Below are 21482 nucleotides of genomic sequence, written 5' to 3'. Positions count from 1 at the left end.
GAGGTGATTTGTTCTGGTTCTCAGGGGCCCAATCTAGGATTACTTGGCACTAAGAAAGTTGTTTGAAGGCTGGGGACTGTTTGAGTCGCCAAGGTCTCACCCACAGCGCCTACTAGTGATTAGCAATTACAACGATAACAACAACGATAATAATAACAAAATTTAAAAACAGGTGCTCAATAAGGGTTTGCTGCATTACGACCCCAGCAAGGAAGTGACGTGCAAGGAGGCGGAGAAGGCCGAGAAGACGGCCTTCCGCACCTCCTCCCATTCAGGCCCAGCCGGCGGCTTCCCTGCTCCGCGTCCTGGTCCTCCAGACCCTCCCAAAGCCTCCGTTAGTGGGTGGGGAAAGATGCTGCCATAGGTCACTGAGGACACCATCCGCGCTCTCATTAGTCAAGACTGAGAAAAGATCGCCCTCCCATTCGCTGGAGGGCAAGCCCCGGAAAGCCCATTGGCTGCGTTGTCCGCGGGCCTTCGTGGGCTCTGAGGGCGGGCCGAGGTGGCCGGAGGAGCGAGCGGGCGGGGGGCTCCCTGTTGCCCTGGTTACGCCGAGGCACGTGTGCAGTCCCCGGAGCGGCTTCGGGAAGCTGCCCAGCGCGCGCAACCGGAGGAATCGCCGCCGGGTACGCTGGGGTCGGGTCCGGCTGGGCCATGGAGCCATTGCCTGAGCCCGCGCCCCGGCCTGGGCCCCGCTGTCTTCTGCTTCTCTCCCTGCTACTGTTGCTGCTGCTGCTACTGCCGGCCCCACAGCTGGGCCCCGGCCGCGCGCACGCCGAGGAGACCGACTGGGTTCGACTCCCCAGCAAATGCGAAGGTGAGGGGGCGGGGCTCGCGGGGAGTATCCTGCCAGGGGGCGGGGCGTGCGGGGTAGGGGCGGGGGATGGAAGGTCCTTGGCACCTGAGCTGGAGCCTCTTCATTCATTGAAGCTACTGTGTGCCTGGCACTGTGCTGGACGCTGGGGACACAGGGCCGGGCAAGAGATCAGGTCTCGGTGCACCAGGAGCTCTCAAGTCGGTACAAAAGAAGCAGTTATAATCCAGGGTGGTAGATGCCATGATAGAGTAGGTACCGGCTTTGCGGGCCGGGGAAGGAGCATCTAATCTAGCCTAGAGATGGGGGGGAAAGGCTGTGTGGAGAGGGAAGTCAGGAATTCGTATAGGAAGCCCAAGCAGTAATTAGGAGTTAGCTGGGCGAAGAGACGTGAAAAGAGAGAGTCTCTCAGGAAACCGCAGATGCAGAGGCTAAGAAGCAAAGGACAAGTTTGAGGAACTGAAAAGGTCCTTATGACTGTCCTTAGGGTAGGAAAGCCTGAGACTCTCCCCTTTGTGCCCTCACCACAAGCTGACCTGTGTAATTGATAGACTCCCCCACTAACGTTAAACTCCTTGAGGACAGGGACCTTGTCTCAGATATTTATTCATACAGTGCCTGGTGGGCACCCAGTCAATATTTTTGGAATAAATACAAATAAATGGGGGATTTGGGTGTGTGTGGAGGAAGGAGAAGGGTCTGAGGCCTATGGGGAGAAGAATAGAGGGCCACTTTGGGAGAAGAGTAGATCTGGCCTGGGAGAATTTGGTGAGGGAGGAGGACTTTAGGAATAAGGAGAAAGTGAATCCCAAAGATATAGGGATGGAGGTGTAAAACTTGAGAGAAAGAGCACCAGCACCCAAGCCAGTGATCCAGGACTATGAAGGGCCTACCTTTTCTCCACCCCCACCCCCATTATTTCTAATTTCTCCCCAGACCTTCGCAATCACTCCTTCCTTGCCATCTCCATACCCCCAAACCCCTCCAAAAGTTGGCTATATATCCATTTCATCCCCATTCAAAGCATACAGCAGGCCAGATGTTCCCTAAGCACTGGGAAGTGGGGGTGGGGTGGATTGGGACACATAATCCTTTCATTTGAGAGATGAAAGATGAGATGCTTCAGAGATGAGCCGACTTCACTGGGAGGGCTCTCAGTATGGGTTCTAGCCTGTACCTTGTCCCTCACTCCCATAAATAGGCAGGCAGAGAGTTGGGATGCTTTCCTTTCACTCTTGCTCTAGTCCTAACCTATATGGTATGGTTTGGGGGTTTCACTTCCTCTCTTTGTTTTCTATCTTAGCCCCTAAGAAGGGACTATTCTCATAGCCTGAGAACCTCACATTTCTTTCCCTTAGGAGGCATTCACAGACTCAGAAGCATAGAGCTTGCAAAGATCTTAGCGATCATTCTAGTCCAGCCTCATTTTGTAGTTAATGGATAAAGACTAATTTAAAAGGGATTTTCAATTACAGGATGGCTTGGTAAACTCTTAGGCTACTCTTAATAGGGCTTTTGCTTTTATTTATCATTGTTGCACCTTTGTTATTAAATGCTGACTGTGTATGGCCCACAAAGCCTGCCTCCTGGCTCCGTAGCCTGAGTGGAATAGGCCTTGGCACAGAGGAAGGAGGACCTGCCCGGAAAAAGAGTAGGTGGGTGTCCATGAGAGTCTGGGGTCTGTGCCATGAGTCTCCTACAAGTCTAGTTCTGGGTGGGATCCCCAGAGGGGGTCTTGAAGAGGTAAGGTTTGGAAGAGTTGGGAAGCAAGGTTGTGATTGATGGGCACAAGAGAGAAAGGTTTCAGCTCCCCAGGGCCTGGAATCCTACACATTGAGGGCGTGGGAGAAGGGGGCAAAAGAGCCAGAAAAATGATGAGCTCACACAGAATGTAGAACAGAGAGGGGGAGGGGGACAGGTGTTCCTGGCTAGAGAGCCAGGGAGGTGAGCCGCCTCAATTCATTGCAGACTCTGAGTTCACAGCTTATATTTTGGAATTTTAATGTATTCCAAGTTCTCCAAGCCATCTATTAAATATGTATGTTATAAAATTTTACCAAGCAAGCCTTCAGGGGATTTTTTTTTTTTTTTTGTGGTGAATTGGTCTACTAAACTCTGCTGTCAGTGTTGTAATAATACTAATGGCATTTGGCCTACAGATCATATTCGTTCAGAGGCATCAGAAGCTGCTCTATCACAAACACAGTCTCTCAGCAGCATTTATTAAGTATACAACACAGACAGAATCCCAGACTAAAGGAATACAGAAAAAGTCCAATACATGATACTCACTTTGGGTATTGTTGTAGTTATAGTTGGGGAGACACAAAGTGACCAAAAGCTCTTCGAACATGGATCCTATAGAGAGAGACCCAGATAAAATCAGAGCAGGTGGGATGGATCCAGAAGAGCTTTCCAGGAGGAGGAGGCTTTTAAAGTGAGGTTGTGGGGCACCTGGGTGGCTCAGTCAGTTAAGCCGCCGACTCTTGGTTTCAGCTCAGGTCCCGATCCCCGAGTCATGAGATCAAGCCCCAAGCTCTGCATCGAGCCCCTCATCGGGCTCTGCGCTCAGCCAGGAGTCTGCTTGAGATTCTCTGCCTCTCCCTCTGCCTGTCCCCCTGCACATGTTCTGTCTCTCTGTCTCTTGCTCGCTCTCCAATACATAAAATCTTTAAAAAATAATAATAATGATAAAGTGAGGTTGGGAGAATGGGTAGAAAGGCCCATAGAAGGCATTAAGTGCTCTCCCAGGGCCTCGGACAGGTCACACTTTGTGTCAACACTCCTTACACAGCGGCGACTACTCCATTGGGCTGGATGTAGAACAGAGGAATCTGTTTTCAGCTGTGAATCCCCACAGTGCCTGGCACACAGGATTGCTTAGTAACTGTTTGAGGAAGAGGAAGAGAAAACGAGAAGATGAATGTACAGAGCCGGTAGGAACAAGGGCCTCTGGAGGGGATGGAGCAGATGACCTTGGTGGGAGCAGAGAGCTGGTGTTGGAACAGCGTATGAAATCAGGTCATAAAACAGGCAGACAAGACCTTTGGGGACAACTGGGAAAATTTGAATATGGACTATTAGGTGATACTGGAATTATTTTTCATTTTCCAAGAATCGGTATGGTTTTATGGTTGGTAGAAGAAAGTCCTGGTTCTCAGAGATGCATGAGGACCTTTTGAGGGGTGAAAGATCATGATGTCTGCAACTTACTTTCAAAATGGTTTAGCAAAAACAATGTATATATTGTTGAGATATATTACTATATTATCCTATTATTTTATATTATTATACTGGGGAGAGATTGTGGCAGGTCATTAACAAACTGTTGAAATGAGTGGAAGCTGTATAGTTACTCATTGTACTCATTCAGCTTTTCTATATGTTTGAAATTTTAAAATGATTACAGGGGGCGGTGGGGAGAGGCAGGAGGGAGCTGGGAGAAATGGAGTCAGTAGGATAAGGGCCAGGACTGGACAGGGGGCAGCGAATCTTGGAGCCAGGTTTCACCCAGTGACCTCCATGTGCTGGTCTGGGGCTAACTCCTTCCCTGCCCTGAGTGTTGACCCAGTCTGGGAGAGGCACCTACCTTGGTGCATTTGGCTGGGAGCTGGCTCCTTCCTGACAGACTCCTAGGCACTCAGTAGGCTGTGCCGTGTCTCCCGCCCCCAGTGTGTAAATATGTCGCCGTGGAGCTGAAGTCAGCTTTTGAGGAGACTGGCAAGACCAAAGAGGTGATCGACACAGGCTATGGCATTCTGGATCGGAAGGCTTCCGGAGTCAAGTACACCAAGTCGTAAGTGAAGGGGGGTACCCACTGGCCTGGCCTGCTTTGTTCCTAGAGGCTTCGGAGGCTTGGGGTTCCCTCTCCCTTCCAGCTAGGCAAACCCACCAAAGGGAGGCGGTTCTCACCAATACCTGAGTTTGCCCGCTGGTTTTGCCCCAACTAATTGTGTGGTCTTCATAAATCCCTTCATTGCACTGAGCCTCAGACTTATCTGTCATAGCAAGACGGTTCGACCGTATCTCATCCCAGACTCTTGGATTTCATGGGCCAATGCAATTTTTTTTTTTTAAAATTGATAACATAGGATTACCTGCTTTTAATATTACCAGGAATAAATATTAAAAACAAGCCAAAAAAACCCTTCATCAGCCATGATCATCCTTTCAAAATGAAATATTTTGACATCAAAATTTAATACATTTTGCCGTAGGAAAACATCTAAATACTGAATCATTTAGCTTTATAAGAGATGCCTTCCCATAGAGCTGTTACATTTTGTCTCTCTGGTCTGTGTTCCAGCATTTCAGAGCCCCCAGACCAGATGACCTATCTTCCTTCCAGCTCTGACTTCCCTTTGGTGAGATGTGCAGGTGTTGGGGTAGTAGGGCTGGAGGGACGGACCGCTGACCCCCTGGGGCTGGGAGAGGAGCTCAGTCCCTCTCGTGCTGCTGTCTCTGCAGGGACTTACGGTTAATCGAAGTCACTGAGACCATCTGCAAGAGGCTCCTGGACTACAGCCTGCACAAGGAGAGGACCGGCAGCAACCGGTTTGCCAAGGTTGGATTTGTGCTTGTCCTTCATCCCCATGGGGCAAGGCCTGCATGTGTCTAAGGGGTCTGCTGGTGTGGGTGTGGCTCGAAGATCATGTTTGGGGAGCTTCCATCCTTGGCCTCTTCCCATTCTTCATCGATTAGGGTTTGCATTTCTCACCTCCTGAGCGTGCTCTTTGGTGGCAGTAGGCACAGTCTTTTTTTTCTTTTTTTTTTTTAGATTTATTGATTTATTTATTTGACAGAGAGAGAGAGAACACAAGCAGAGGGAGAGGGAGAGGGAGAAGCAGACCTCCTGCTGAGCAGGGAGCCCAATGCAGGGCTCGATCCCAGGACCCTGGGATCATGACCTGAGCTGAAGGCAGACGCTTAACGACTGAGCCACCCAGGCGCCCCAGTAGGCACATTCTTAGTGACCGGGGCCATCAGGGCCCTGCCTCAGCCTCAGCCCGAAATGCCCCTGTGGAGGCCTGAACACTGGCTCAGGGAGAGCTCAGGAAGTGCAGAACTGTGGGGTTTAGAGGAGATGTCAGAAGACACAGCAGGGTGGGGTGATTACCTAGTCCCTCTGGGCCCACAGGACACTCACCTGGACCTCTGTCAGGGTGCCTGTGTGATATTTAATGCACTTACTATGTGCACGAATGCCTCTGTCCCTGAAGAATGAGCTTCTTACCACAAGGCCCACAGTTCTTTGCTTCAACATCTTCAGTGCCTGGCACATATGGTAAGAGACTTGCCTCCCGTATTTCTCCACCTAAGTACCCTTCTAGTGGAGCTGATTACTCAGAAACCCCTGGGGAACCTAGAGGGATAGTCTTTTTTTTTTTTAAGATTTTATTCATTTATTTGACAGAGAAGGTCACAGTGAGAGAGGGAACACAAGCAGGGGGAGTGGGAGAGGGAGAATCAGACTCCCCACTGAGCAGGGAGCCCAATGTGGGGTTCAATCCCAGGACCCTGGGACCACAACCTGAGCCGAAGGCAGATGCTTAACCATCTGAGCCACCCAGGCGCCCTTTAGAGGGATAGTCTTAAACAGCAGAAGTCTTAGATTTAAAATTTAGGGGCGCCTGGCTGGCTCAGCTGGTTAAGCGGCTGACTCCCTTTTTTTTTTTTTTTTTTTTAAAGATTTATTCATTAGAGAGAGAGAGAGAGAGCGCGAGCGCGCATGAGCGTGTGTGTGCTGCAGGGAGGGAGAGGGAGAAAGAGTCTCAAGCACACCCTGTGCTGAGTGCGGAGCCTGATGCGGGGCTCCATGCAGAGCTCGAGCTCTCAAACCTGAGATCACGATCTGAGCCGAAACCAAGAGTCAGACGCCCAACCGACTGTGCCACCCAGTTGCCCCAAGCATCTGACTCTTGATCTCAGCTCAGATCTTGATCTCAGGGTTGTGAGCTCAAGCCCTGCATTGGGCTCCAAGCTGGGAGTGGAGCCTCTTTAAAAAATAAAAAAATAAAATAAAGGGGTGCCTGGGTGGCTCAGTCAGTTAAGTGTCTGCCTTCGGCTCAGGTCATGATCCCAGGGTCCTGGGATTGAGCCCTGCTTCGGGCTCCCTGCTCAGCCGGGAGTCTGCTTCTCCCTCTGTCTGCCGCTCCCCCTGCTTGTGCTCTTTCTCTCTCTGATAAGTAAATAAATAAAATATTTAAAAATTAAAATAAAATTTGTATGAATTTTGTATTCTACTCAGTAATAAACCCATGTTTTGCTTTAATATAAAAATGTTTAAAACTATTTTCCATAGCAATAAAATTAGAAACAATCTAATCATTCACCAGTGGCTAAATAAATTGATACGGCCATTCAGTGGACAAAACAAAGAATGAGGTAGCTCTTTATGAATTGAATTCAAATTGTCTCCAAGTTCTGTTATTCAGTAAAAAAGGCAAAGGGCAGAATAGTGTGGCTGATATATATTACCACTTGTGTAAGAAGTGGGGGCAGGAGAGGAGGATATATTTGTATGTAGATTTGCTTGTATTTGCCCGCATCACCTCTGGAAAGAAAGAGGAAATGGACAGTGCGTAGATGGACTCTCCAGGGAGAAGACCTAGGGAGCTGGCAGAAATATTTTTACAGAACCAAGAGTTCTCCCTGCCTCGCCTATGCTCCCTTCCGACCCAGGAAAGACACAAGCCCCAGGAAGAAGCTGAAGTGGGGAGTGGGTCTAGACGTGGGGGAGCACGTGTTCTCGGCCACAGTGAGGGGAAAGAGCCAAGACACACTTAATTCCTGGAAAAGGAGTTTCCATTCAAAGGGCCTGAAGGCAAATAGCAATCCTTTTTGAAAGGTTGAGGTGTGAGAGACATGATAGGGTGTGTGTGTGTATGTAGGGGTTGTGGGGGGCAGGCCTGAAAGGGGAGAGGAAGGTGAGGTCAAGTGTGAGAAGCCTTGGAGGGTCCTGACTCCTCAGTGCTGGGTCCTCGGGCCTCCAGCGCCACCCAGAAAGGAGGGTGGGAAGTGGTGGACACTCTCAGCCTCTCAGGCCCTGCTGCCTCTTCCAGGGCATGTCGGAGACCTTTGAGACACTGCACAACCTGGTCCACAAAGGGGTCAAGGTGGTGATGGATATCCCCTACGAGCTGTGGAACGAGACCTCTGCAGAGGTAGCTGACCTCAAGAAGCAGGTACGGCCTCTCGGCCCGCAGAGGCTGCCCTGCTCACCGGGGCGGCTGGGGACTGGGTCTATGGCTGAGGAAGGCCACCGAGAGCGTGGGGAGCGGGGAGCTCTGGTCAAGTCGTCTCACCTCGCTGGTTTCAGTTTCCTCAGGGGAATCACAGCCACCTGCCTGTCCTGCAGTGGGTTGTGAGACTCGGCTGAGCCCCCCCCCACCCGCCCCCCGGGAGCGAGTCAGTGCTGGGGCTTTGCCAACGCGCCGTGTTGTGATTCATAGTGCGACGTGCTGGTGGAAGAGTTTGAGGAGGTGATCGAGGACTGGTACCGGCACCACCAGGAGGAAGACCTGACTCAGTTCCTCTGCGCCAATCACGTGCTGAAGGGCAAGGACACCAGTGAGTGGGAGGGAGGGAGAGGGCAGGGCGGGTGGGCCCTCCGGTCTACCGCTCGCTCCCCCTCAGGGGAGGTAGGTTGGGAGAAGACAGAAGAGAAATAAGAAATAGAAGGCGTCCTAGCAGCTCTGCCCTTGGGGAGCTTGAGGGGACAGGGTGGAGTAAGAGGTACCGAAACCAGGTGCAGAATCACACGAAGGGAACCACAGTGAGGCAGGAGGCAGGGACTCGTGGGGCGCCAGTTCCAGTTGTCGCTTCCGCACCCCCCCCCGCCCCCGTCAGTGCTCTGCCCCCAGCAAACCAGTCCGTTGCAGGTGTCTCTCCTCACCCCAGGTTGCCTGGCAGAGCAGTGGTCCGGCAAGAAGGGGGACACAGCCGCCCTGGGAGGGAAGAAATCTAAAAAGAAGAGCAGCAGGGTCAAGGCATCGGGCGGCGGCAGCAAACAGAGGAAGGAGCTAGGTGGCCTGGAGGAAGACCCCAGCCCCGATGAGGATGAGGGCATCCAGAAGGCGTCCCCTCTCACACACAGCCCCCCGGATGAGCTTTGAGGCTAACCCAGTGCCCCTGTACCGAGACCCCTGACCTGAAGCTGAGGAATCTGGGACCCCGCTCTGGCCGGCAGACAGCTGTCCTGCTCCAGGTCCTCCCTGCCGGGCCGGCTTGCCACCAGGAAAGACACAGTGGGGGGAAGAACTCGCCTCCTCCCTCCGCCCAGCGGCTCTCCTGACCCCGGCTTCCGGCGGGCCGTGCGATTTCCCGCCTGCCGAGGACTCTGGTGTGAACTCAGCAGGGGCAGGTGTGGGGCCCGTGGGGAGGGCACCCCGGCCTTCACCTCCCCTCACTCCTCTCCAGCGGGGAAGCAAGACTGCAGGCCATCCCACCCCCGCTTACCCCCTCCTGTGGACACCTGGCACTCTGCCCGGCCCTCCCCAGGGCTCACAGAGTAAAAACCTTTTGGCCTTTTTGTTCCAATTTTTGAATCCCCTCCAGCTCCTCAGAGAGGCCTGGAGCCCCTGTTGCTCTTCCTTGGCCCTCACCTTCCAGCCTTGGGGGCCGAGGATGAAGAGGCAGCTCCCATCCTCCCATTATTGAGGCTGGCCTGCTGGCTCTGGGGAATGGCAGGTGCAGGGAGGGCCTGGGTTGTTCTGGGGTGAGGCCCTGCCTCTCAGCTGCCTTTAGACTCCCTGAGCTCCCCAGGCCAGGAGGGGCCTGACCTGTGCCCTGGGCACCTGGCTGCCCTCCATCCTCTCTTCTCTCCCCGAAGGCCTTCTCATTTGTTGTGTAAACTGTTTACTGATGACCTCACCAGATTCCACCCCTCCTTCCCATCTCCATCTGCCCTACTTGTTGGTCTTGAACCTTGTTCCCTGATGACTACAAATTACCGCTCTGCTCTTTCTAATTGTTGTGCCTGGAGGGGAGGACACCCCAGTCCCCCAACAGCCAGTTACACCACATTCTCTGGGAGCAGGGGAGGAACAGGAAGCGTGGCCTCTAGGGGGAAGTCGTGGGAGGCCCAGGCACCTCCCCATTCTGTCCCGAGGTCAGGGATCAGGGCGCTCAGTAGCAGTAAGAATGACAACTGCACACACTCGCGGTGCTTTAACTCGAACCCTTACAACTCCCGTGGGGTGGGTGCCGTTAGCCTCATTTTGTAGAAGACAAAACTGAGGCTCAAATGAGGTGACACAGCCAAAGTCCTGCTGTTAGTAAGTGTCCAGGGGCACTCAGACTCTGGATTCGGACTCTGGGTCCGTTGTGTTTCCACCACCCCATGGCTGCCACCTCCTTTCCCCAGCACCTGGCACTGGCCGCGTGATCCACATGGAACTGGTTTGGTTTCTTAGCCATAACTCCACCCCTACCAGCAAACCTCTTTTCCAAGTAAAGGAGGAAGCAGCTATGGCTTCTCGGAAGGAGACAAGGGCAGGAGGTCCTGCCAGGCCGGGCCCCCGCCCCAGCCCCACAGACCCCGTCGTGCTCCTGGCCTGGGCCTGGTGGGCAGGGGCGGGGGTGCACTGCCGGAGCACCCCAGACTCCAGCTCCGGTGAAATGCTCCAGGGTCCGAACTAACTGAGGGCGAGGGGCCCCCTTGCAGCCTGGGCTCAGGCCTTCTCCCCTGAGGTGGGACAGCCAAGGCCAGAGAGGGTGGAGCAAACCGGAAGCTTTTTTCCTCCAGTTGGTGAGGCTTCCAAAAGGTCCTTGGAGGATACTTTTTTGGTTTAGCCCCCCTGCCCCCACCCATCTCTAGGACTGGTGCTGCCCCCTGTTGAAGGCGCTGTGGGCAGTGAGATTCCAGTCGAGACTCAGTCCCACCCTGGGCTCTCGGGGTGGAGCTCAGGGCTGGGAAACCATCTGCCGCTGCCTGGACTGCCTAGGATTTCATGACTAGTCTCTGATAACCCCATTCTGTCACTGACCCAGAGCACTTCAGTGCCTGGCTTACGTCTGTCCCCAGAGCTTCATTGGTCCTTCGGGTAGGATGGGACAAAGACCTATCCCTTTGCTGGGGTGTGGGCCCAGTGGCCCAGTCCAGGCCCTGTCCCAGACCAGAGGGCAGACAGCCTTGTGACTGCTTTGCTCTTTGACCTGTGGCTGCTGCGAGAATAGCCCCTTCCTCCCCCTACCCCCCACGAGGGCCGGCGTGTTGCACATGCACTAGCTCTCCACCCACCTACTCCACCCCTGCCCCGGCCCAGCCTAGAAGAGCCAGAGGCGAGATCCAGCTTCCCAGGTTTTTCTTTTCTTCTCCCCACCACACATACAGGCCTTTCTGAACCTGAATATCACCTCCCACTTTCCCACACCCCTTCTCTCCATAAGGTAAGGGGACTGGCTGAGCTCGAGTTAACCAGATTTTAGTCCCTTTAGTAGAAATCCTGTTAGAACAGGGTTTCTTAAACTCACTTGAACATGAGTGTCATATGGAATGCCTGTTAGATGTCTGGGCCCACCTCGATCTGCTGGCTTAGGGACCTAGGAGTCTGCTTGTTTAACAAAGCTCTCATGGTCCTTAAGATGAGGCCGGCTGGAGCCCACCACAGCAGGGGAAACACAGGGTGTTGTGCTAAGAGGGGCAGGACCTCCATGAAGTCAAGGTCAGGGTCTTGTCCTCAGAGACACAGCTAGTCAGAACTCCAGAGAGGATCTGTCTCTGCCAGAAACTTGCATCATCCGGAACCGCAAAGGCTCATGGACCAACCAGAAAGCCAGTTTCTTACACAGGCCCTGATAGTGAAATCTCAGGGGTTGGGGCTGTAGTCTCAGGGTTGGCTACACAGGGACTCTGTATTCATTTTATTTATTTTTTATTTTATTTTTAGAGAGGGTGGGGAGGGGCAGAGGGGGAGAGAGAGAATCTTAAGCAGGCTCCACACCCAGCGTGGAGCCCAACGTGGGGCTCGATCCCACAACCCCGAGATCATGACCCGAGTGGAAAGCTTAACTGACTGAGCCACCCAGGCGCTCCTCTGTATTCATTTTAGAGGGCAATTTCTAGAAAGCGGTTTCCTCTATTTCCCAGTTCCTGGATGCTATCCCCACGCAGCATCTTTTTTGCAAGTTAGAAGATGGTACTCTTCACACCTTTGACTTCCATCTGTCAGAAAGTCATTTATTTAACGTAAGTTTTGTGAGAATAAGACACTTGGCCGCCAGAGCATAACGAATGGACGAGCCTGTGTGGTTTGCGATAGGAATGGCAGTCCCTTAGATCTGGAACCTTGGCTCAGCACACGGCCGGCCACATGTCCCCAGCGGCCGTGCGGCCCTTCAGTTCACGAGTGAGAGCAAAATGCCTTTTCGTGTTTTTTTGTCTTAAAGCCTGTTTTTTGTGACAGATGCACGGTCTGCACCTGACTGGTTTAGAGGAGGGCTCCGTGGGCTGGGCCTCACAGCAGAGGCGGCGGAATCCCTCTTGAGCTTCCCCTGATGGCTCTAGTAAGTTTCGCGGCAATAACAGCAGCAGCTAGTTTTTGTTTTTTATTTTTTTTTATTTTTTTTTAAACATTTTATTTATTTATTTGACAGAGAAAGACACAGTGAGAGAGGGAACACAAGCAGGGGAAGTGGGAGAGGGAGAAGCAGGCTTCCCGCGGAGCAGGGAGCTCGATCCGGGGCTCGATCCCAGGACCCCGGGATCACGACCTGAGCCGAAGGCAGACGCTTAACGACTGAGCCACCCAGGCGTCCCGCAGCCACTAGTTTGAGTGCTGTGTGACAAGCCCAGCTCACCGTGCTTTACGTACTGATTGACCACGGCTGTGGCTTCAAGCCCGGGGATTCCTAAAAACTACTGAAGTAAAACACACATACAGGAAAACATACCTAAGTGGACAGCTCACTGGTTTTTTACAAACTGAACACCTGAGTCACCAGCACCCAGCTCCTGAAAGACATGATTACCAGCGCACCCCTCCCCCACAGACGTATCTCCCACCACAAAAGGAACAGGGACTTTTGTCTGTTTGGTTCACTGTTCTATCCCCAGCACTTAGTCTAGTACCTGGCACAGAGTAGCTGCTTAATAAGTAGCTGCTGAATGAATGAAGCACAGGAAGGTTAAGTAACTTTTTGAAGGTCACGCATTCTGTAAGTGGCCCATGCAGGTTATGAGCCCCGGTGGACCGGCTTCAGTGTCTTGGGGCAGAGCCATGATGCCAGAGCACCCTGCAGCTATGGCCCGGCTTGGGCACCATCCCCCCCTTCCATGGCTCTCTTCTAGAAGGCAGACAGCTACAGTCTTCAGAGTTCAACGTGGGGAATGCAATTAGGAGGGAGATAATTTTCAAACCTTTCTCCCTTTTCAGAGTTTATAGTTGTGTATAACTGAAAGCCAGCTTGACCCTTATGCCGCTCTCAAGGGCTGGCGTTTTTGTTGTTGTTGTTTTTAAGTAACCTCTACACCCAACGTGGGGCTCAAACTTACAACCCCAAGATCAAGAGTCACATGCTCTGCCGACTGAGCCAGCTAAGGGCCCCTCAAGGGCTGGCTCCTGTTTACAGTTTTTTGAAGAGGAAGCCAAATTTATTCATTCTTTAAAATTATATTCTCCATCTACTAAGGTTGTACCGGCCAATAGAACTTAAACTTCCATGAAAATGATTATGATTCTTTATAAGGAGGTGTTGTTGCACATTGAGAGGGGAGAGAAGCAGGTTGAGCCAGTCACCAGTTCCAGGGGTGGTAACATCTATCACCACCAACCCCCCTAAAATATATAAATATATAAAAGGTTCTCTGTTCAAAAAGGAGAACAAAACGAAAAAAGATCCTCAAGGGGCACCTGGGTGGCTCAATTTGTTAAGCATCTGACTCTTGATCTCAGCTCAGGTCTTGATCTCAGGATCATGAGTACAAGCCCCCCGTTGGGCTCCACGCTGGGCATGGAGCCTACTTAAAAAACGAAAAAAAAGAGGTGCCTGGGTGGCTCAGTTGTTAAGCGTCTGCCTTCGGCTCAGGTCATGATCCCGGGGTCCTGGGACTGAGCCCCGCATCGGGCTCCCTGCTCCGTAGGAAGCCTGCTTCTTCCTCTCCCACTCCCCCTGCTGTGTTCTCTCTCTCTCTCTCACTGTGTCTCTCTCTGTCAAATAAATAAATGAAATCTAAAAAAAAAAAAAAAAAGACAGGATGCCATGTGCAAAGTCAGCTGGTTCAACAAGCAATGCTTACTTAGCCTGTTATCAGGGCTCAACTAGTGTATCATTTTTATGTGGAAGAACAGCTCAGTGAGCAGATTGGTATACACTGAAGAGATCTTACTGGACATTAGCACACCTTAAAATTACTTGTAACAAAGTGTGAAATGGTCAAAGAAAACCACTCTTCTTACACAGTGGTGGAATTCTTGTAGGTGCACTAAGCTTAAAGGAGCCACCTTTAATTAGTGTTGCAATCCACTAATGTAGGGACCAATTTTACACTCACTTAACAGGACTTTATTAAAGCAAATTAAGTCTTATACAGTATATTAAAAAGTCCAAAAAAGGAATCCATTGTGATATATCTGCTAGCAGAGTCCATGTGGGTGGGTGGTTTCCCTCCCCTCCCCCAGTGTCCCAGTGTCCCAGTGTCCCAGTGTCCCAGTGTTCAAGCTGGGGAGACAGCAGACAAGAGATTTCTTCCAGCAGCTTTGGACTAGAGTTTGGAAATTGGCGTCCGTCCTCTGAAAAATTAATTTCTACCTCTTCTGAATCTAAACAAAAACAGGATGTCCTTCACTTGTGGTTACTGTACATACATACTTCACAATTCTAGGATTTTAATGTGTCTTCAAATTGGAATAGCCTGGGAGTTTGTCCAGCTGCAGCCATATTCCTAAGCTAAGGTCTTTTGGCAAACATCACATATTTCGGGATGAAGAATTTACTCTTTTCAACTAATTCCAAGTAAGTACTGCATTTTATTTATTTATTTTATTTTATTTTATTTTTTAAGATTTTATTTATTTGACAGAGAGAGAGACAGCGAGAGAGGGAACACAAGCAGGGCGAGTGGGAGAGGGAGAAGCAGGCTTCCCGCGGAGCAGGGAGCCCGATGCGGGGCTCGATCCCAGGACCCTGGGATCATGACCTGAGCCAAAGGCAGACGCTTAACAACTGAGCCACCCAGGCGCCCCAATTTATTTATTTTTTTAAAAAATATTTATTTATTTATTTGACAGAGAGAGACACAGCGAGAGAGGGAACACAAGCAGGGGGAGTGGGAGAGGGAGAAGCAGGCTTCCCGCCGAGCAGGGAGCCCGATGCGGGGCTTGATGCGGGGCTTGATGCGGGGCTTGATGCGGGGCTCGATCCCAGGATCTTGGGACCATGACCTGAGCCGAAGGCAGATGCTTAACAACTGAGCCACCCAGGCGCCCCAAGTATTGCATTTTTAAAATGTCTCCTATTCTTATTTTCAGTTAAGTCAAACTGTAAATTGATTTAGATTCTGTGATCTTCTCTTCCACAGCCCAGGGCCTCACATTTAGTTTCTCTAAAATTCACCAAACTAAGAAGTAAAACAAAAGGCAATTTCCGTATGTGTCAGTGGGCGGAGGGCATGGACAATTTAGGGATGAAGGACTGTAATTATTTGGTCCATTTTGGTGGCAATTGAAGATTACAGCACTTAGATAATAATTGTTCTACCTTGTAAGATATCAAGGAATAACATCTTCATAACACCCACATTTGATTTGGGTGACAGTATTGATTAATAGAAAAATTCCATTTGAAAACTGATTTGATTATAATTATCCAAGTGTTCACTCTCTTGAAAAATTGTGGGAGCATTTTAAATGTTCAGAACTTAGGGAATGATTAAACAAGTCACAACACATCTACTCAATGTAGCCATTGAAAGCATGATTAAGGCCAAATAATTTAAGGTCAAGAGAAGAAAACATGCTTTTGATGGTTAAAAGTTAAAAAAGAAAAGAAAGAAAAAAGGCCCATGAAATGTCATGTGTGTTATGGTGTTGACATTTTTTTAAATGCCTCTGGATGAGAAAGGAATCAAATTTATTAACTTCAGAACAAAAATCTTGTCTTTCAAATGGAAAGTACACTTACAAGCTACTCAAAACCTTTATTTTTTTTTAATCCAAATATACCACCAGTATTCATTTTATTTTAAAAAATCATATTATGGCTCTGTGGGTGAAATTATATGTTTCTCAAAATTGTAAGCATCAATATTTAAATAAAAGCCAAATATTTAAATAAAATTCCTTATCAGTATGGAGAGTATGGCCTTTAGCGCCTAAAGGCTGCAAACCAATCACAAAAATGTTATACAAACATTCAGAGGTGTGCATTATGCCAAAAATTCAAATAACTTTGTTTTAAAACGGGTAAGAGAAAAATAAGAGCTGAAATCACTTCTGGACAAGAAAAAGTTCCTGGGTATTGTCTTTTCTTTAAATATTGAGGACAGGGGGTGCTTGGGTGGCTCAGTCAGTTAAGCCTCTGACTCTTAATTTCTGCTCAGGTCATGATCTCAGGGTTGTGAGATAGAGCCCCGCATGGAACTCCACGCTGGGTGTGAAGCCTGCTTGGGATTCTCCCTCTCCCTCTGTCTCTCTGCCCCTCCCCCCTCCCTCTCTCTCTAAAAAAATAAGAAAAAAATATATATAAATAAAATCTTTTTAAAAAGTAAGTGGAAAAGAAAGCAGTAGTAAGGGAAAAATAATAAATTGCCCTAGGCCACTTATCTATATATTTGTAATTCCCGGTACTGTGCCCTTCTCAGCCTGTTGCCAAAGACCTGTCTATAGGGTCAGCATGAGCACAAGACTCCATTACTTGGGCAAGGCAAGCCCATTTGAGGCAGTCTGTGTGCTAAAAATAGAAAGTTAAGAATGATTATATAATCTTGGGTTCCTCCCGCTCCTAGATTCTACAGATAATGAAAGGGTGAGCGGAGGGGAGCCTCCTTCATTCTACATTCCATACTTAGCTCCTTCTGAAGCCAGAAGAACAAAGATAGGTGGGGAAGGCCGCTCTCGCTGTCTTGGGGTTCACTGGGGGGCATCATATTGCTGAATCCATCTCAGTCCAGGATCTTGTCCTAGGAAGAGACCTTCTGCTTTGGGGAAGAAGGGTAGAGGTACACTAACCAAACCAAGGAGCCAATTTATGAAGTGACAGTGAGCAATATAACAGCAAGGGCACCAAGCATTTCCACCCCTAAGCCTGGACTTTCCACCCTGTGGGTACCTCTGTCGAAAGCAGATAGTGTTTACAAAATTAAAACTTTTAGGGTGCGTGGCTGGCTCAGACAGTTAAGCGGCCAACTCTTGATTTTGGCTCAGGTCATGATCTCAGGGTGGTGAGCTCAAGCCAAGCCCCAGGTGGGGCTCTGTGCTCAGTGAGGAGTCAGCTTGTCCCTCTCCCTCCTCTCTTGTTCTCCACCCACCGCCCCCTCCTGCACTCTGTCATGTTGCCTGTCTCTAAAATAAGTGAATAGATAAAATCTTAAAAAAAAAAAAAACCCTAAAACTTTTAGGGGTGCCTGGGTGGCTCAGTCGGTTAAGTGCCCAACTCATGATTTTGGCTGGGGACATGATCTCAGGGGCTGTGAGATGGAGCCAGTGTCCGGCTCTGCACTGGGCATGGAGCCTCCTTGAGACTCTCTCTCCCTCTCCCCCTGTCTCTCCCCCCCAAAAATTTTAAAAATAAGAAACTTTTAGAGGCACCTGGCTGGCTCAGTCACAGTAAAGCATGTGATTCTTTTTTTTTTTTTTTTAAGATTTTATTTATTTATTTGACAGAGAAGGAGAGAGAGAGCGCACAAGCAGAGGGAGAGGGAGAAGCAGACTCCCCACTGAGCAGGGAGCCTGATGCGGGTCTCATCCCAGGACCCTGGGATCATGACCTGAGCTGAAGGCAGACACTTAACGAATGAGCCACCCAGGCGCCCCAAAGCATGCAATTCTTGATCTCAGGATTGTGAGTTCCAGCCCCATGTTTGGTGCAGAGATCACTCAAAAATAAAATCTTTTTTTTTTAAATTGAGATTTTTATTTTTATGTTTATTTATTCATTATTTTTTAAAATTTTTTGTGGTGATGCTGGGTTTCAGACAGGGGCCTCAAACAGTAAATAGTGCTTAGCAGCCTGCCTGTCGGTGAAGAGTTGGGAGGAAAGGGCCGACCTCGCCTTAGCCGACTCAGGGAAAAGCTTCACGCGTTACCTCCACGACAGGGGAGCACCTGCCTCCAGGTGGGCAGATGATTCGCTGGGCCAGAACTGCTCCTGGACTTGGGTGGCCAGACTAGCATTATCCCCAGATACTCCCTATTCCTCCCTTTCCTGGCTGACGAGGGCCTCCTGCAGCGGACAATCCTTCTTTAGATATGCTGATACCTTCCTTCGCTGGGGACGGTCCAGTCCGAGGCGCTGAGCTCGGTGTGGACTGGGAAGTTTTCTTTCCTTCCTATCCAGCTTAGGTGGCGGAGGAGTGGGCGATCTTACTGCCCCCCGATCTGCTGGCCCCTCCCCGGTCCTCCTGAGGCCGGGCTGAAGGCGGTGGGGGGCTGGGAGGGCCCTTTCCCGCCAGGGGGTCGCCCAGAGGGCTGGCTCTTCCCGCCGGCGAGAAGGGCTGGTTCCGATTGCCCAGCAGCTCCCTCCCCGAGGCCGCGAGCCCCGCAGGGGCGTGTCCCCGCGCTCACCTGCCATTGGGCAGGTGGGGCGGCCGGCCTCGGCCAGGGCCGTACTCTATAAATGCGGAGCGGGCCGGCCGCCGAGCCAGGCGCGCCGCAGGATGGTGGACAGCGTGTACCGCACCCGCTCCCTGGGGGTGGCGGCCGAGGGGCTCCCGGACCAGTACGCGGACGGAGAGGCGGCGCGCGTGTGGCAGCTCTACATCGGGGACACCCGCAGCCGCACGGCCGAGTACAAGGCCTGGCTGCTCGGGCTGCTGCGCCAGCACGGCTGCCAGCGGGTGCTCGACGTGGCCTGCGGCACCGGGTGAGCCGAGGCGGGGGGCGGCGGGGGGCGGCGGGGGGGGCAGCCTCCATCCGCGACCCGCAGCCGGCGGGGGGGCGGGGCGGGCCGCGGGGTAGAGCGGGCGGGAGGCGGGGCCGAGAACACCCAGGGTGCGAGGGGGCTGTGGGCACCGCAGGGTGGGGACTCAGGGTGGGGACGGCCGGCTCCTCGGGGCGACGCGGCGGCCGGGCTTTGGGGCCAGACCGACGGAAGCTCTCACGGGCCTCGGCTCTGGCACTGCTCCCCAGTGATGGCCTTGGGCAGTGTTAACAGTTAACATTCGTTCAATATTTGCCCGCGCCACGCGCTGTGCCCGGAGCTGTCTTTACGTCCATTTTTAAGGTCCTTACGAAACCCCATGAGGTAAGGAGTGATGTCCCACTTACGGCTGTGAGAAAACCTGCTCCAGAGGAGCGAAGGCCCTCTACCAGCGGAGAGGAGATTCAGACCCGCGCTGGTTAGGGTCCGGCTATACCACCTCCCCGAGCACGGCTTCCTCAATCCCGGCAGCCGCAGGCTGCCCCATCTCCCCGAGCGGGGCTAACACCGCCTACCTCACCGCGTTGCCGTGAGGATTAGTGCGCACTGATAGAGGGCCTGGCTCTGAACGCGTGCTAAAAAAACAAAACCAAAAAGTTGCTACCTGGTGGTAAGGCACCGAGTGAGGAACCTCATTTGAGGTCAGTGGAGAGGGCCTGGGGCGAGGAAGAAGAGGAATGGACTCAAGACGGAAGTGTCCAGCACAGGGCCTCTTCCCGGCCTTCCCAGGCCCCCTGACTGCCCCCCTCTGCCTCTCCCCTCCGGCCCTGCCCAGGGTGGATTCCATCATGCTGGTGGAAGAGGGCTTCAGCGTGACCAGTGTGGACGCCAGTGACAAGATGCTCAAGTACGCGCTTAAAGAGCGCTGGAACCGGCGGCACGAGCCAGCCTTCGACAAGTGGGGTACGCAGGTCCAGTCAGGCCCTCCCTGCCCAGCACCCCTGGCCGCGGTGCTCTCTGCCCTGGGCTCCTTTAGCGCCTGTGCCGGGGTGCTTGTTTTCCTTAAGGGAACAGCAAAATTACTTTCCCTGGAAAGGGAGGCTTAGGCACCAGAATGAGGTATCTGGTAATGCGGGGCTAGTTTTAATGATGTTTGTAATGTCTTCTCCCTTCTCCCAAATAAAAACCGGTAAGCGCAGAGCCTTTCTTCTCAATCACAGCTTCCTCCCCCCTTGACCCCTCCTTACCTTCACCCTCCATATCCGTAATAATCCCCTCCGCCTAACTGGATGGGGAGTCCCCATGTGTCTTTAAGGGGAAACTGAGGCAGGGCTGCACTTGGTGGAGGTGGGTACCGCTGGGGCCGTGGTGCCACCCTGACCCCTCTTCCCCTTCCTGGTCCCAGTCATCGAAGAAGCCAACTGGATGACTCTGGATAAAGATGTGCCCCAGCCACCAGGGGGTGGCTTCGATGCTGTCATCTGCCTTGGAAACAGTTTTGCCCACTTGCCAGACTGCAAAGGTGAGAGAGACAGGGTGTGGCCTGGAGCCTGGCCCTTGCTTTGAGCTATACTTCTTTCCACAGACCCCTAGGTGCCTGCTCTCCTGCCAGAGCAGACTCCCGTTTTCTGCTCCTCTCTGCCTTGGCATCGGTATCCCCGGGGAGGAGAAAGATGGGAGGGAGGCTGGAGCTCGGGGTCCTCAGCAGACGCAGCCTCTCTGCCCCTGCCTGGAGCGCAGGAGACCAGAGCGAGCACCGGCTGGCCCTGAAGAACATCGCAAGCATGGTGCGGTCGGGGGGCCTGCTGGTCATCGATCATCGCAACTACGACCACATCCTCAGCACAGGCTGTGCGCCCCCAGGAAAGAACATCTACTATAAGGTGGGGCCCCCGGGGGTGGGAGGCCCAGAATGGGGGATGTGATCCCAGGGTCCAGGCTGCACGGTGGTTGCAGAGGCTAATGCAGCCTGCACCACCGCCTACAGAGTGACCTGACCAAGGACATCACGACATCCGTGCTGACGGTGAACAACAAAGCCCACATGGTGACCCTGGACTATACCGTGCAGGTGCCGGGGGCTGGCCAGGATGGTTCTCCCGGCTTGAGGTACCCACTGGGCTCAGCAGGGGGTGAAGGGGTTGGTGCTGAGGCCACCAGTCCTCATGGCTGCTTGGGGGCTCTGTTGCAGTAAGTTCCGGCTCTCCTACTACCCACACTGTTTGGCTTCCTTCACGGAGTTGCTCCGAGCAGCCTTCGGGGGCAAGTGCCAGCACAGCGTCCTGGGTGACTTCAAGCCTTACAAGCCGGGCCAGGCCTACATTCCTTGCTATTTCATCCACGTGCTCAAGAGGACGGACTGAGCGCTGAGCGTGGCCTCAGCTCCTACAACCCTCTGCCCAGGCACTGCTAGATCTGGCGGGGGAGGTGGGGACTAGCGGCCCCATACCAAGGCCAGCCCCCAGCGCAGATCCTGGGGTGTGGGGAGGGGCAGACCGCTGCTGCGGGTGCAGGGATTTGGGTTCAGGCAAATGGAAGTGTGAGCAATACAGTCTGTGCCTTTTTCAGTCCCCGCATGCCTTGTGTTTCTGTCAAAAGGCTCGAGCTGCCCGAGGTGCCCTCCCCTGGGGCTTACTCCTTCCGCAGGCTTGCT

The 21482-nt window shown here is 52.2% G+C and overlaps 2 protein-coding genes across 2 annotated transcripts; both read left to right on the top strand.

The window, feature by feature from the left end:
- Window positions 1-269: 269 nt before the first annotated feature.
- CNPY3 (canopy FGF signaling regulator 3) lies at window positions 270-11688 on the top strand. Its single transcript, XM_032409804.1, has 6 exons — window positions 270-817; window positions 4487-4610; window positions 5282-5378; window positions 7876-7998; window positions 8266-8383; window positions 8714-11688. Exons 1-6 carry the CDS (start codon window positions 655-657, stop codon window positions 8926-8928), a joined length of 840 nt encoding a protein of 279 aa, XP_032265695.1. The 5' UTR covers window positions 270-654; the 3' UTR covers window positions 8929-11688.
- Window positions 11689-18387: 6699 nt separating this feature from the next.
- Window positions 18388-21396, top strand: GNMT (glycine N-methyltransferase). Its single transcript, XM_032409805.1, has 6 exons — window positions 18388-18832; window positions 19665-19792; window positions 20235-20351; window positions 20570-20712; window positions 20817-20938; window positions 21021-21396. Exons 1-6 carry the CDS (start codon window positions 18627-18629, stop codon window positions 21190-21192), a joined length of 888 nt encoding a protein of 295 aa, XP_032265696.1. The 5' UTR covers window positions 18388-18626; the 3' UTR covers window positions 21193-21396.
- Window positions 21397-21482: the final 86 nt, after the last annotated feature.

Source organism: Phoca vitulina, unplaced genomic scaffold (assembly GCF_004348235.1).
Source record: "Phoca vitulina isolate PV1807 unplaced genomic scaffold, GSC_HSeal_1.0 scaffold11, whole genome shotgun sequence".
NCBI lineage: Eukaryota > Metazoa > Chordata > Mammalia > Carnivora > Phocidae > Phoca > Phoca vitulina.
This window is presented reverse-complemented; position numbering and strand designations above follow the sequence as displayed.